The sequence below is a fragment of the Danio aesculapii genome, chromosome 25, assembly GCF_903798145.1.
Source record: "Danio aesculapii chromosome 25, fDanAes4.1, whole genome shotgun sequence".
Classification (NCBI taxonomy): domain Eukaryota; kingdom Metazoa; phylum Chordata; class Actinopteri; order Cypriniformes; family Danionidae; genus Danio; species Danio aesculapii.
In genome coordinates this window covers 7932752-7946211 of record NC_079459.1, presented here as the reverse complement: position 1 = coordinate 7946211, position 13460 = coordinate 7932752, and the positions used below count along the sequence as shown (strand labels likewise).

The 13460-nt window shown below is 32.0% G+C and overlaps 1 protein-coding gene across 3 annotated transcripts in view; it reads right to left on the bottom strand.

Moving 5' to 3' along the window:
* Positions 1-13460, bottom strand: part of ush1c (Usher syndrome 1C) — a 60582-nt gene that overhangs the window by 42556 nt on the left and 4566 nt on the right. For all 3 annotated transcript variants that reach the window (XM_056452241.1, XM_056452242.1, XM_056452243.1), the window contains exons 2-5: positions 9808-9875; positions 6424-6567; positions 3785-3923; positions 781-889 (exon numbers count right to left, since the gene is read on the bottom strand). In XM_056452241.1, the coding sequence (XP_056308216.1) occupies positions 781-889; positions 3785-3923; positions 6424-6567; positions 9808-9875 (460 nt within the window). The remainder of the gene's footprint in view (positions 1-780; positions 890-3784; positions 3924-6423; positions 6568-9807; positions 9876-13460) is intronic.

Below are 13460 nucleotides of genomic sequence, written 5' to 3'. Positions count from 1 at the left end.
ATTAGAAATTTTTAATATATATATATATATATATATATATATATATATATATATATATATATATATATATATATATATATATATATATATATATATATAGTTGAGGTCAGAATTATTAGCTCTCCTGAATTATTAGCCACCTGTTTATTTTCTGTTTATTCTGTTTAATTAGAATTATTAGGGAGGCAAGGGGACCACCTGTTCAATTTCTGTTTAACGGAGAGCTAAATTTTTCAACACATTTCTAAACATAATAGTTTTAATATCTCATTTATAATAACAGATTTATTTTATCTTTGCCATGATGACAGTAAATAATATTTGACTAGATATTTGTCAAGACACATCTATACAGCTTAAAGTGACATTTAAAGGCTTAACTAGGTTAATTAGGTTAACTAGGCAGGTTAGGGTAATTAGGCAAGTTATTGTATAACGATGGTTTGTTCTGTAGACAGTCGAAAAAAAAATATAGCTTTAAGTGGCTAATAATTTTGACCTTAAAATGGTTTTTTAATTTTTTTTAAATGCTTTTATTCTAGCTGAAATAAAACAAATAAGACTTTCTCCAGAAGAAAAAATATTATTAGACATACTGTGAAAATTTCCTTGCTCTGATAAACATAATTTGGGAAATATTTCAAAAAGAAAAAAAATTTAAAGTGGGGCTAATAATTCTGACTTCAACTGTATATATATATATATATATATATATATATATATATATATATACACATTAATTGAGCTCTACGGGTGATAATATGTAAATTAGCATCTTACGGCGGACTTTCAAAGATACAGTCTTCTTGGTCTTGATGAGGTTGATGACCTCCTCATGAATGCAGGAAGAGATGGAGTAACCGTTGATGCGCACAATCTCATCGCCAACCTAAATAATACACATATAAACCATATTTTAAAATGGTAATAAATAAAAACTGTAACAACACTCTCTTGCCACATCCAAAACTGCATATGGACTGCATAAATGGGCTTTATAGATGTTGCCCAGTTGGGTCCCTATCAGGTTCTATGTGAGATTTGTGGGCTAATAAATATAGGGCCCAAGTGGAACTCAAGGACAAACCTATCTTGTCCCCATATTGGCCCCACCTTGTATTGTTGACTAGATATGAGTGGGACCAATATGGGTCCTATATGAGTTGCCCATTTGGGCCCCACATTAGTCCCAGTCAGGCCCCCTAAGAGATTCATATGGGCTAATTAATATAGGGCCCACATGAAACCTATAGACAAACCCATATAGGGCAAGTATTTACAGCCCATGGTAGAATGTTGTCTGGGGAGATGCATAGTAGCTAATGTGTATGGTTTAAAACTTTCTTTGCAATAAAAGTAGGGTATGCACTATTCGGTACATATGTGTGTAATATGAATGGAATATGAATGACATATTTTAATGAAATATATCCAGTCCTGAGGCACTGTTACAATTTTAAAGGGTTTCTCTAGGTACTTTATAATTACTGTTTTATGCATGCTATGAATCTGACTATAGCTCTGCTATTATACAGTTTTATGTCTTCTACAGTATAGAAGCAGACATGTTTGGATGTAGGGTTTGCCATCACAAAATGCTATAAACACTTGTGCTGCATTTAAATTCTACTGTATGTGGGGGTCAGCAAAAAGACAAGAAGAATTTGAGAAGGCTTACTGCTCCCCCTAGTGGACATAAAATGCAGTGGTCATAACAGATTTTAAAGGGATATTTCACCCCAAAAACGAAAATGACCTGTACGTTTTTATTCCCTCATATGGTTTTAAATCTGTTTCTTTCTTCTGTTTTGAACACGAAATAAAAAAAAAATTGAGGAAAACCTATCAACTTTTATATTCCCATGAACGTTATTTTTTTTTCAAATCATCTTTTTTGAGTTCAACAGAATAAAGACATTTATAAATTGATTATATTATCAATCATTATAAAGAATACTGTATCAACATTGATTTAAATATGTATAAATTAACAACAAGTTCAAAACCAAGACAAAATTGTACACAATCTTCAAAGATCTGCAAGTATTATTTCATAGTTTTTGATCCTATAAATCTGAGTTGAGTATATCTGTCATTTCAACCCCATAATTGCCAAGAGAGTAAAAAAAAAAGTAAAAAAACCAATAGAGAAAATAAGCTCTAATTTTTATATTCAATACATCTAAGATATTATTCAGCATATAACACATCTATATTTAGCTTTTAACAAAAACAATATAATTTAAGATTTTTAAAGGCAGCTTTACTGGCAGATTTTTCTCATTTTTAGATATTACCGTACAACGGACCCTTTTCACAAGCCTGTAATGATGCGTTTAACGGTCATCGGCATCTTAAATCCTTTAAAGTTTTTAATATTTAGATTTTTGAACATTTACAGTATATGTATTTATAAATGTAGTATATCATCTTTGGTTCAAATTACAAAAGTGAATTACCGCTTGTGTGAGATGTTTCTGATGCATCATCTATGGGTGCAGGACATTAAATTTGATGTTATTCTCTCCTCTGGCTGCTGTCATCATTCTCACACAATTTTTTTCCTTTTTCTGAAAGTGCTTATAACATAATCATGGAGTTTTTCTTTTATTATTTGAGCAAATATGATTGTAAAAATAAAATAAATTGTTGTATTCTCCCATTCACTGTGCTTTATGGCGATTTTCCGCTACTAAGAATCCCGGAAATGTGAAAAGGGTCAATAGTAGTTTATCAATTTGTGACAAGATTACTTGTGCTGCAGCAATCTATAAGTAAAATCATGAAAAAATATGTAGAAAACTATTCATTTCCATGTCAAGAGTTCAAAAAGATATCACCTATTCTATATTTAGAAAAAAATAAAATGTCTAATTTTCAAATAATGTACAAAGTTAAGAAAAATATGGTCCAAATCACTTCTTAAAACATTTATAGATTATATTTGGTCATCAATGAACTCTGGATGTCATCTGGTGGTGGTGTTTGATACTGCACCAAAACAAAAGCTTACTGAAAGCTAATTTTTCGAAATATCTTAGAATACACTTAAACTTAGAATACAATTCGTTCAGATTTTTGGCTTTAATGTTCTAGCATTTGTGGAGTGAAACAGCTTTTCCTGAGCACATATTTTAACTAAAATGTAAAAGCATAATTTTGAAAATGATTATATTTATTAAATTAAACTTGCATGCCACTTTCCTGATGTAACTTTTTAATTGTTTTACACATCGGCAACAATCTAACAAGTGTCTTCTTTACAATGAGACAAAGCATGCACTAAAACGTTGATGATTTGTTGATTTACGCACAAAAAGCGAAACCAGCATTTAAGGTTTTAAACATTTTGATAAATCACGTTTTTATGTATTGATATTAAGCATTTACTATTACTGTAATATTTATTTTATTTAAAAAATTGCTGAATAAACTGTTTAATTTAAACAAATTACATTTCCTCATTATTTTATATCTCAAGTGTTATGGATTAGAGAAGAATTTAGAATCCAGTGAAGTAATAAATCATTATATATGCTTATATGGGACAATTATTGTATATTATTGTTTTTTTCTATAATAAAGTCATAACAACAGCTGCCTAAGCAGACATCCTGAAGATTTTCCTGATTTTCTGAGAAGGGTCTGGCTGCAGACCCAGTGCAGATGCAAGCTGAGACTGCATGCAATGCTTTTAATGTGTACACCTTACCACGCCACTCAAAGTGACATCACTAGCTCTATTCAGTGCATGTGTCTGAGACTGCATGATTTTTTTTCTTACCTGCAGGCCTACATTTCCAGCCTGTCCATCTTTGACTATCTGTGATATGAAGAGACCAGAGCCAAACTCCAATCCTCCTCGAACACTCAAACCCAGACCCTCGGGGTGTGTGCGATCTAGACGAACTTCCTTCAGCTTTCTGCTCGAAACAAATGATGACGAAACAGTGGCATATAAAAATCGCCAAAACTTTCATCACAATAAAATCTAATTGATTTTGATTTATGAAAAGTGAAAAGTACCTTGTTTCACAAATTACAATATTACTAAGTAGGGAAGCATGATACTTGGAAAACATGCAATGTTGTTGAGTGTCGCGATAACGATATTTATTTTGATGTAACTAATTTAAAAATGCTATTATATCAGCAATAAAAAATGTATTTATGTAACGATTGTACTAAAGTAAACAGATGATAGATATTTTTCTGAGCAAGTTAGAAGGTCAAGGTGCAAACATTTTAAAACATCACGGATAACGGAAAAACTTGGTGAAAATTCTGATTCTTATTGGCTGTTGTCGTTTTCCTCTCTTGTCTCCCACCATTAGCATTTATTTTCAGCTCTAGGTTGCTACTGGAGAGGTGGTGATGAAGATACTAAAGGCCTTATCAGATAGGTCAGATTTGGATAAACAGCCTATGCATGCAAACAAATGCTTGGCACATAAAATTAGCTTCTTTTATTGTACTTCCCTATAGATATTGCATATACTGTTATTGCAATAACAATAATTATTCAATATATTGTGCAGGTTTAATAGTAAGCAGTTGGGCATGAGGCCTTAGTTCCAGTGAAAGGGCTTCTGAATTATTATTTATGAATATAATTATTATGAATTATTATTATTATGTCATTATTTTTGAAAGCATCTTAACTTTACAGAATTTTGCCAAAATATGGTCAATATTGACCATATTTGGATCAGTCGTGAATATTAAATGTGTAATCTGAAAATTCTGCATTTTGCATCCTGACACATCTTTGAACAGATGTCTCATGCAGTTGCTGCTCAGTAACGCACAGTAAACAATCTGTGTCTCCTGTTTTCAAAATAAAAGTCCCACATACATAGTAAGTTTAATATAAACTTAAAAATAACTAAGGGAGGAAAATTACCATTGTTTTCTCACAATAGCCCCTTTCACACATACAGAGAGTTTCCGGAAGATTACCGTCAATTTTCTGGAAAGGGATCATGTGTGAACAGGCCCTAAGGGTAAATTCATTCTGGCAATTTTCTAGAGAGAAAAGTTGTAACATTACCTGTAATTTCCCAGAATGCTTCTCAGAAAATTGCTGGAAAGAGCGCGTTCATGTTTAGAATGCACTGACGTGGGACTTCTACTACAGCCAATCAGATGCATTCACATCCGTGTTGTTTATAAAAATAAACACCTTTGAATCCTTCTTCAGAAACATTTAGCTGCTGCTTGTTAGTCTGTTAACATTTCTATGTACCTTTTTACTGGAATCCGGGGAAAAATGATTAATAAATGTGTAAACAAAGATGGTTTTAGCTGCGGTTAGGGACTCTGCCTTCGAATGGTAACGTTTTTTGGTCCATCTCTGGGACAAACACAGGTACATAAATGCTAAAGTTTAAAACATAAGTGAAACCATCAACAATCACCTCCCTTTATGCTTACAAATACAAGCGCTCATTTATGGTTAATCCGGATGGCATAGAACTTGACCTAATGTACACACAAATGATGAGGGCATGCCTCTGAGTCACGCAACAGTCTGTTTTGTGTTCTGACTGGCCCTTTGTCCATCAGGGTTTTACACTCATGGAATTTACACGAGAACAAAGAAATAATGGTATGCTCATTTTCATATACTGATCTCCTATTATTTGACTATGCCTAGGGATGCCTAGATTTATTTTTTAGGGCACCTTTAAATATTGACTTGAATTAACTACACTGTTCCAATTTACTATGACCTTTTATGTGAAGCTGCTTTGACACAATCTACATTGTAAAAGCGCTATACAAATAAAGGTGAATTGAATTGAATTAACCTATTTGAATCCTAATAAAAGCCAATGATATTTTAATGATAAATTACACTTTATTCTGATGTATGTTTACTTATAGAAAGGTTTCTATGGAAAGTTTTATAAGCGAGACCCATGATCCCTGTGTGGAGACATGGCTGCTATCAGACTCCTCGCACATAGAAAAAATCTCACTGGATTATTACAATTAATAGTAAAAAAAATATGGAAATGTAAACTAATATTTCCTACTGACACAATACACCAAAAGAAATAATTTAAAACCATATTGTAGTTAGTGAAAATACTTATTATATTATATTCTCTAAAGAAAATACAGCGAAAGAAAACTGAATCCAGTTCTTTGTGGCCTTATTAGCGCTGTGCAGAGACGGTTGAGTAAACCCAGTGCTCATAACAGCGTTTCTTTACCACGTCTGACCGAGCACGAGAGAAAACAATGATTCTCTTTGGAGATGAAAGCAGTGGCTGTCATTCCAGCCTCCTCTAATTTCCGCTGTCCTCGTTCTCTCTGTCTTTCACTGCTATTCATGCAGAGAAAACTTTCCACGGTTCTCAGAAGCATCAGATCCCATTAATCTCTTTTATTCTGCAAGTAATTTGTTTCTGTTCTCACCTGGATCTCTTGGGCGTGAGCTGGTCATACTGCACTTGGTGCTTCAGAGGAATCAGGGGTCTGATGGCATCAAACAGAGGAAGGCGTTTGGGCTCATTTATTACCAGCTTCAAGTCACCAACCAGGACAGGCAGGTCCATGGATCTAAAAGGAATAGCAGAGGGATTAAAAAAAAGGAGCTGGTTGAGAACACGCAAACAGTAGGGCTAGATTGGAGCAGTATGAAAGGTTCAACCATGTTCAAAATATTGATTGAATGTAAAATGGAATTAGTGAATTAAAACTAAACAAAAATCAAGAAAACACGCTAAATGACAGCGTTATTCTTTTTACTTTATAAATTTCATATTCCTCAATATACATATAGTTGAAGTCAAAATTATTAGCCCTCATGTGAATTTCATTTTAGCTGTGCAATATTCTGCCAGTAACAGCACTCGTCCAGCCACTTCACCCTTCACCCTTGGGTATTACTCCGCCCACATACAGCAACAAGCAGAGGACAGTCTACAGTTTGACAAATATTGCAGCTGTTGGGCAACATAATGTACTTTTGAAGCTCTTTTAGGCGAGAATGTAGTTGTTTAGATTGCAACTATGCAGTTTATTTATAAGGATAATGCTTATTTTAAATATTTATAATTTCTGAGAGACAGCGCGTTGGCGCCATTAGCCTGTCATTGAGCAGACCAAAGATGGTTGACATTGTCCATCCCCAAGATGGCGACAGAGACCGCATAAGAAGCCCTTAGAGAAAAGAAAAACAGCGTAATTTCTAACTACAGCTGATCAAATCATTATGAAACTGGTAAGTGATATTTTAAGTTGATCTCTCTTTTGTATGTTGTAGTGCTGTATTTATAAAATAGTAATTGTAGTGTGTTGAGTGTGAGATGGTACTCATGTTAAAGTCTTAAAACCGGAGATGGCCATCTGTTTCTAATGTGTCTCCTGTTTTCATTACTGCAGACTAGTTCAGTAAACAGAAAGAAAGAAGAAATGCCTACGTGTTTAGTGTTTTTCCTAATCAAAAACGCAACAGTAATCGGGTAGTGTTGGCGTTGCTTTTGCTTTTTCGGGGTTAACTATTGTGATCTCCCGATTGCAACAGAAAAATACAGGAAAATCTCTGTAGACTGATGGTATTTCATGCCGTTCAGCCTTATAATCTTTAAATGTCAGCAGAATCACCTGTTTTGTCATCACTTTAGACATTATGCTATAGAATCATTCAAATACTAGCTCTAAAGTGATGTTTGTGAAGTAGCAATGGTTCCTACTGTTCTGACATCAGCTGCAGATGTTAATGAGTGGCGGAAGAAAGTAGTTCCAAAGGATTTTGAGACTCTACATGTTTTATTTTCTTTTTTATATACACAATTATGCCGTCCAACTGTTGTATAAATGAGCAATATCACACGAGTAGCAGTGTGATATGGCTGTATATCATCACTGGAGGGACACTAAGGCACTACATATATATATATATATATATATGCCGTGATATATAAAATCACTCCTCATTCATGTGGATTAAAAGAAAGCCTTGATGTTATGCTCAATATTTTGTAGTCAAATGGACAGGTTGTTGTGGAAAAATGACACTTTATACCCACATAAACTAAGCTGCTCTATGAATCATTGATTTTACACTCCTTACTCAGATATCAGAGACAAAGGGACATGAGAGAATGGCTGCCCCTGAATGCATGGAGGACAGCGGAAACAATCTGATCCAAGTTAGTTTTCCATTGGATTAAGCCTCTCTTTTCTGTCCAGCGGAGCAGTGGAGTGTCCATTTACACACAAGATCACAAATAAAGATTTAAAGGAAAGCATTCAAGGTCATACTAGGTCATCACTGGTATACAGTTGCCCTGATATTCTAGGTGGTTGCTAGGTTGCTCTATATCATTGCACTTAATTCTGAGCAATATTTATAACTTTAAGCCTGCGAGTATTGTGTCAGGACCCAATATTATTTCATTCTGCATGTGATTCGGAACCCAAAAATAAATTAGAAAGGTGACTAATTTACATAATGCTGAGCCAGTTAACATCAAAAATAATAATATAATTCATAATAATTATAATAAACAAGTTTTTAAAATAAATAATAATAAAATAATAAAATAATAAATATAATAATAATAATAATAATAATTATTATTATTATTATTGCAAACAGTGCAAAACCAAACACTAATATTATGACTTATTATATATATATATATATATATATATATATATATATATATATATATATATATATATATATATATATATATATATATATATATATATATATATATATATATATATATATATATAAATAATAATAATAATTAATTATAACGAACAAGTTTTTAAAATAATAATAATAATAATAATAATAATAATAATTACTATTATTATTATTATTATTATTATTATTATTATTATTATTAATAATTTAATCAGTGCAAACCTAAACATTATTGTTGTTATGACCAACAAAAAAATAATAATAAAATATAACAACCAGATTTTTAAACTAATGATACTACTACTACTACTACTACTACTACTACTAATAATAATAATAATAATACTAATACTACTACTACTAATAATAATAATATTCACAATAATAATGTAAACAGTGCAAAATCAAACACTATTATTGTGACCCAAAAATTTAGTAATAATAATACTAACATTAATAATATATTATTGTAACAAACAAGTTTTTAGAATAATAATTATAAAATTCATAAATATATATATATATATATATATATATATATATATATATATATATATATATATATATATATATATATATATATATATATATATATATATATATTAATAATAATAATAATCATATTTTATTAAACAGTTTTTAAAATAATAATAATAATAATAATAATAATAATTAATTAAAAAGTTTTTATAATAATAATAATAATAATAATAATAATAATAATAATAATAATAATAATAATAATAATAATAATAATAATAATTAAACATTATTATTATTTTATTATTGTTATTGTTGTTGTTCTTGGTCACACTTTACAATAAGGTTTTAGTTAATGTAACTTAAAGTATTTAATAATATGAACTATTCATGAACAATACTTGAACAGCATTTATTAATCATAGTTCAACATTTACTAATGCATTATTACAAATTTTAATAGTCATGCTTCGGTCAATGCACTTACTAACAATGAACAGCTTAATTTTTTAATTTTTTTTTTTACAAAGATGATATGTTTAATACTGTAGTAAATATATTGTACGTGGTTTGTTTATGTTAGCAAATAAATTAACTAATACTACCTTATTATAAAGTGTTATCTTTTTATTAGTATTATTAATAGAGACCGGACTTACTGATGGTACATGCGAAGAACATCATAAAGGTAGTCCTTCTCCGCTTCATTATCAATAAGCAACTCCACCTGCACAAAACCCAAACATCTGATCAGACAACCATCAATAATCATAAAATAAACATGCATATCTTTTACCTGATGGTGGCTAATCTGCTGAAGAAAAGTTTTGAGAAAGCGCTTTGGCCAGTTAAAGATACACATATCTCTCTCACACACCAGTTCAGGAGAAGGTGGAATGAGGAGACGAGGTTATGTGAGAGAAGAAGGAGGTGGAGTAGCTATTGTGTGTGTGCAAGTCAGCTCTCCTGTTGTGTTTGCTTCAGTGGGTCAGGTGGATCTTTTCCTGTATTTTAAGTATCATTAGTTTAGATCTGCTCCACTGGACCTGTTAATGTTCCTGGCGTCAGATAAAGAGATTTATCATTCTATAGCGGTGTCGCCTTACATAAAGCCAGGGCTAATTGGTGCGTTATTAATCCCAAAAAAATGCTTAGGTTAGCATGTTAGATTGAAAACGTAAACCATTTTAAGTGAATGAATAAATGAAAGTGGTGGAAAGAGTACTGAAAAAAATCATACTCAAGTAAAATAAAATAAAATCATACAAAGTAAATAAAATATTGGAAAATTTACAGTACTACTGTAAAATGTACAAGTGCACTGTAAATTAGCAATTACAATTGTTCTGTAAAACTACAGCACAGTTGTAATTGTTAATCTACAGTAATTTTTTTCTAGCAATACTGTAAAAATGACCAGGAATACTGTAAAATTTATAAGCACACTGTAAATTGGTAATACAATTGTGCTGTAAAACTACAGTAATTTACTGTGCACTTGTAAATTTTACAGTATTACTGGTAGGGGTGTAATGGATCACGATTGATTCGTGATTCGTACGGTACACAACCCATGGTTTAAAACACGTGACCCGCAGATTAATACATTTTTTTTTTAACTTGTAGATTAATTATAAACGATTGCAAAGAGATTACCTCTCGCATCATTCAAATCACATGTATGAAAGCATTTAGGCTTTCCTGAAAAATATAATGATGGAAGAAGTTGTGGTAGGTTATTCGGGATGTGCTGGGTTTCTTAGGTTATTAAAGGTGATTTCTGTCGCTACTTATTTAGCTTGTATTAATGCATTCAGTGTAAGCTGCATGATTAATTATTAAAAGATCAAGATCTCAACACCCACACAACATAAATTATAAATGATGGTGATTTGCATATGTTTATTAATCCTAAAAGATTGAGGGCTCTATTTTGACGATCCATTCGCAAAGTGCAGGGCGCAAACGCATTAAGGGCGTGTCGGAATCCACTTTTGCTAATTTAAGGATGGAAAAATCCGCTTTGCACCGTGGCACATGGTCTAAAAGGGTTGAGCTTATTTTCTTAATGAGTTATAGGTGTGTTTTGAGAATAAACCAATCAGAGTCTCATCTCCCATTCCCTTTAAGAATCAGTTGCGTCGCGCCATAGCGCATTTGCTATTTACATGATGGACTATGTTAGTGAGCATTTCACTAGCAAGAAAACAGTTAAACAGAGCATCTACAGCGAGAGAATGTGAGATGATCCAGCCTGATCTCACGAGAAAACGTAAGTATTTTACGTTTTGACAGTTTAGTGGCTAATTCGTACGAATTCGAGCAAAGTAAGTATGATGAGCAAATCATACTAAATTGTACGAATTAGATCGTACGAATTTGTACGAATTAGCCACTAAATCAAAAAGTTACGAATTGCCTTGAGATTGTGTTGGATGAGCCTTCTCCTTGTTTACTTTCACTTTCACTCTCGTGGATAGGGAAACGTGTTGTACGCACAGACATCCATTAGCCTATAAATAATTAATTTAGTTTGTTAAGCGCAAAGATTTGTTTCAAAACTATTTCTAAATTCAGTTCTAATTTCCAGCAAACGAATAAATAAACAATAATAACGAAGTGTGCTCAAAAAACTGAGTTATATCCAACACAATCTCACTTCAATTCGTAACTATTTGATTTAGTGGCTAATTCGTATGAATTCGTACGATCTAATTCGTAAGATTTAGTACGATTTGCTCATCCCCCTATGACGGTTGGGTTTAGGGGTGGGGTTAGGTGCCACGCCTCCTTTTTAAAATCGTACAATTTTGTACGAATGAACTCGTACAAATTCGTATGAATTAGCCACTAAACTGACAAAACATAAAATACTTTTTCTAAAATACGTTTTCTCATGAGATCAGGCTGTTATATCCTAATACACATGCTATGCCCCATATGGTCTAAAACCTGACAGGTGGGCAAATCTAAGCTTGTTTTTAACAAAACAAATATAAATATGCATATAATAATTAATACTGCTAATAATAATAACATTATACAAAAGCAAATTGTTATGAAATTGCAAAAAGCCCCCCAAGATGAAGAAGACATGAAAGTGTGGTTTTTATATTTATGTGGACTAGAAACTAATATGTTTTGTAATATTTTAATCCTTTATATTTATATTCTATATATATATCCTTATTATATCCTATATATATCTTTAATATTTTAATTCTGTTTCATATATAAAGATATTTGCGTAATGCTGTAACCTACATCCTGTCTGTATTAAGCAATGTGCAAGCGAGGCGCACAACTAACGCGCTCTGCGCTGGACAATAGACCGGCTTTGTTCTGGTCTATTGAATAATCTATTATGGTTTCTCAAAATAGCAACGCATCAGCAATGCGCCTCAACACACCTCCTTTTTTAGACCAGAATGCCTATGGGCGCACATATGAGCGCAAATGCATTTGCTATTTAAACAGCGTGGCGCAAAACGTCAAAACAACTCTTACGCCAAGCTGAAACTAGCAAACAACTATTGCGTCATGCCTTGCGCCACATTGTGCCGGGTGTATGATAAGGCCCTGAGTCTTTAGTCTTGTGAGTTAGTTATGAAGTTACAAACTGTCAAATAACAAAGATATACTGGGATAACAGTTTATAGTTTAGATGTAACCACTGATGTTTAAGGTAAAGCTTAAAATCACAGTCATATGCATTTAATTTGATGCACAAAAATAAAAGTTGTGGGCAGCAAATAAATGATTTAATAGGTGGCGACAACGAGCCATCAAAAATATGCAGCTGAAAACCTCTTTAAAATGACACCTGTAGCAAAGAAACATGAAGTGAATAACTGAATCCTTTATTGAAAATGAGGCTAAAAATAAATATGGGTTGTACAAAATATAATGTTGCATTTCTACATTTAGCGTTATCAGCAACAGTAGTAACAGTGAATATTTTACAATTTATTTTTATTCAGCTGATTATTTCTTCATCTTATTTTTAATTAAATCACAGCTTCTAAGTTCTGTTTGTTAAAACCAAAAGTGTCTTGAAGTACTGTTTTTGTAATAAATGGAAAGCAAATTACATTTGTCTTCTTCCTTTTTGGCTGATTCAAAAAATGGTCCGATCCGTGACTAAAAAACCATAATGTGATCCGAACTGTGAGACTTGTGATCTGTTACACCACTAATTACTGGCAACCAAAATTGACCATTAATACTGTAAAGTATACAGCATTTTTATGGTATAACATTACCTGCCAAAACCTAGTGAAGGTCAAGGCAATTATTGTTTACAACTTTTACA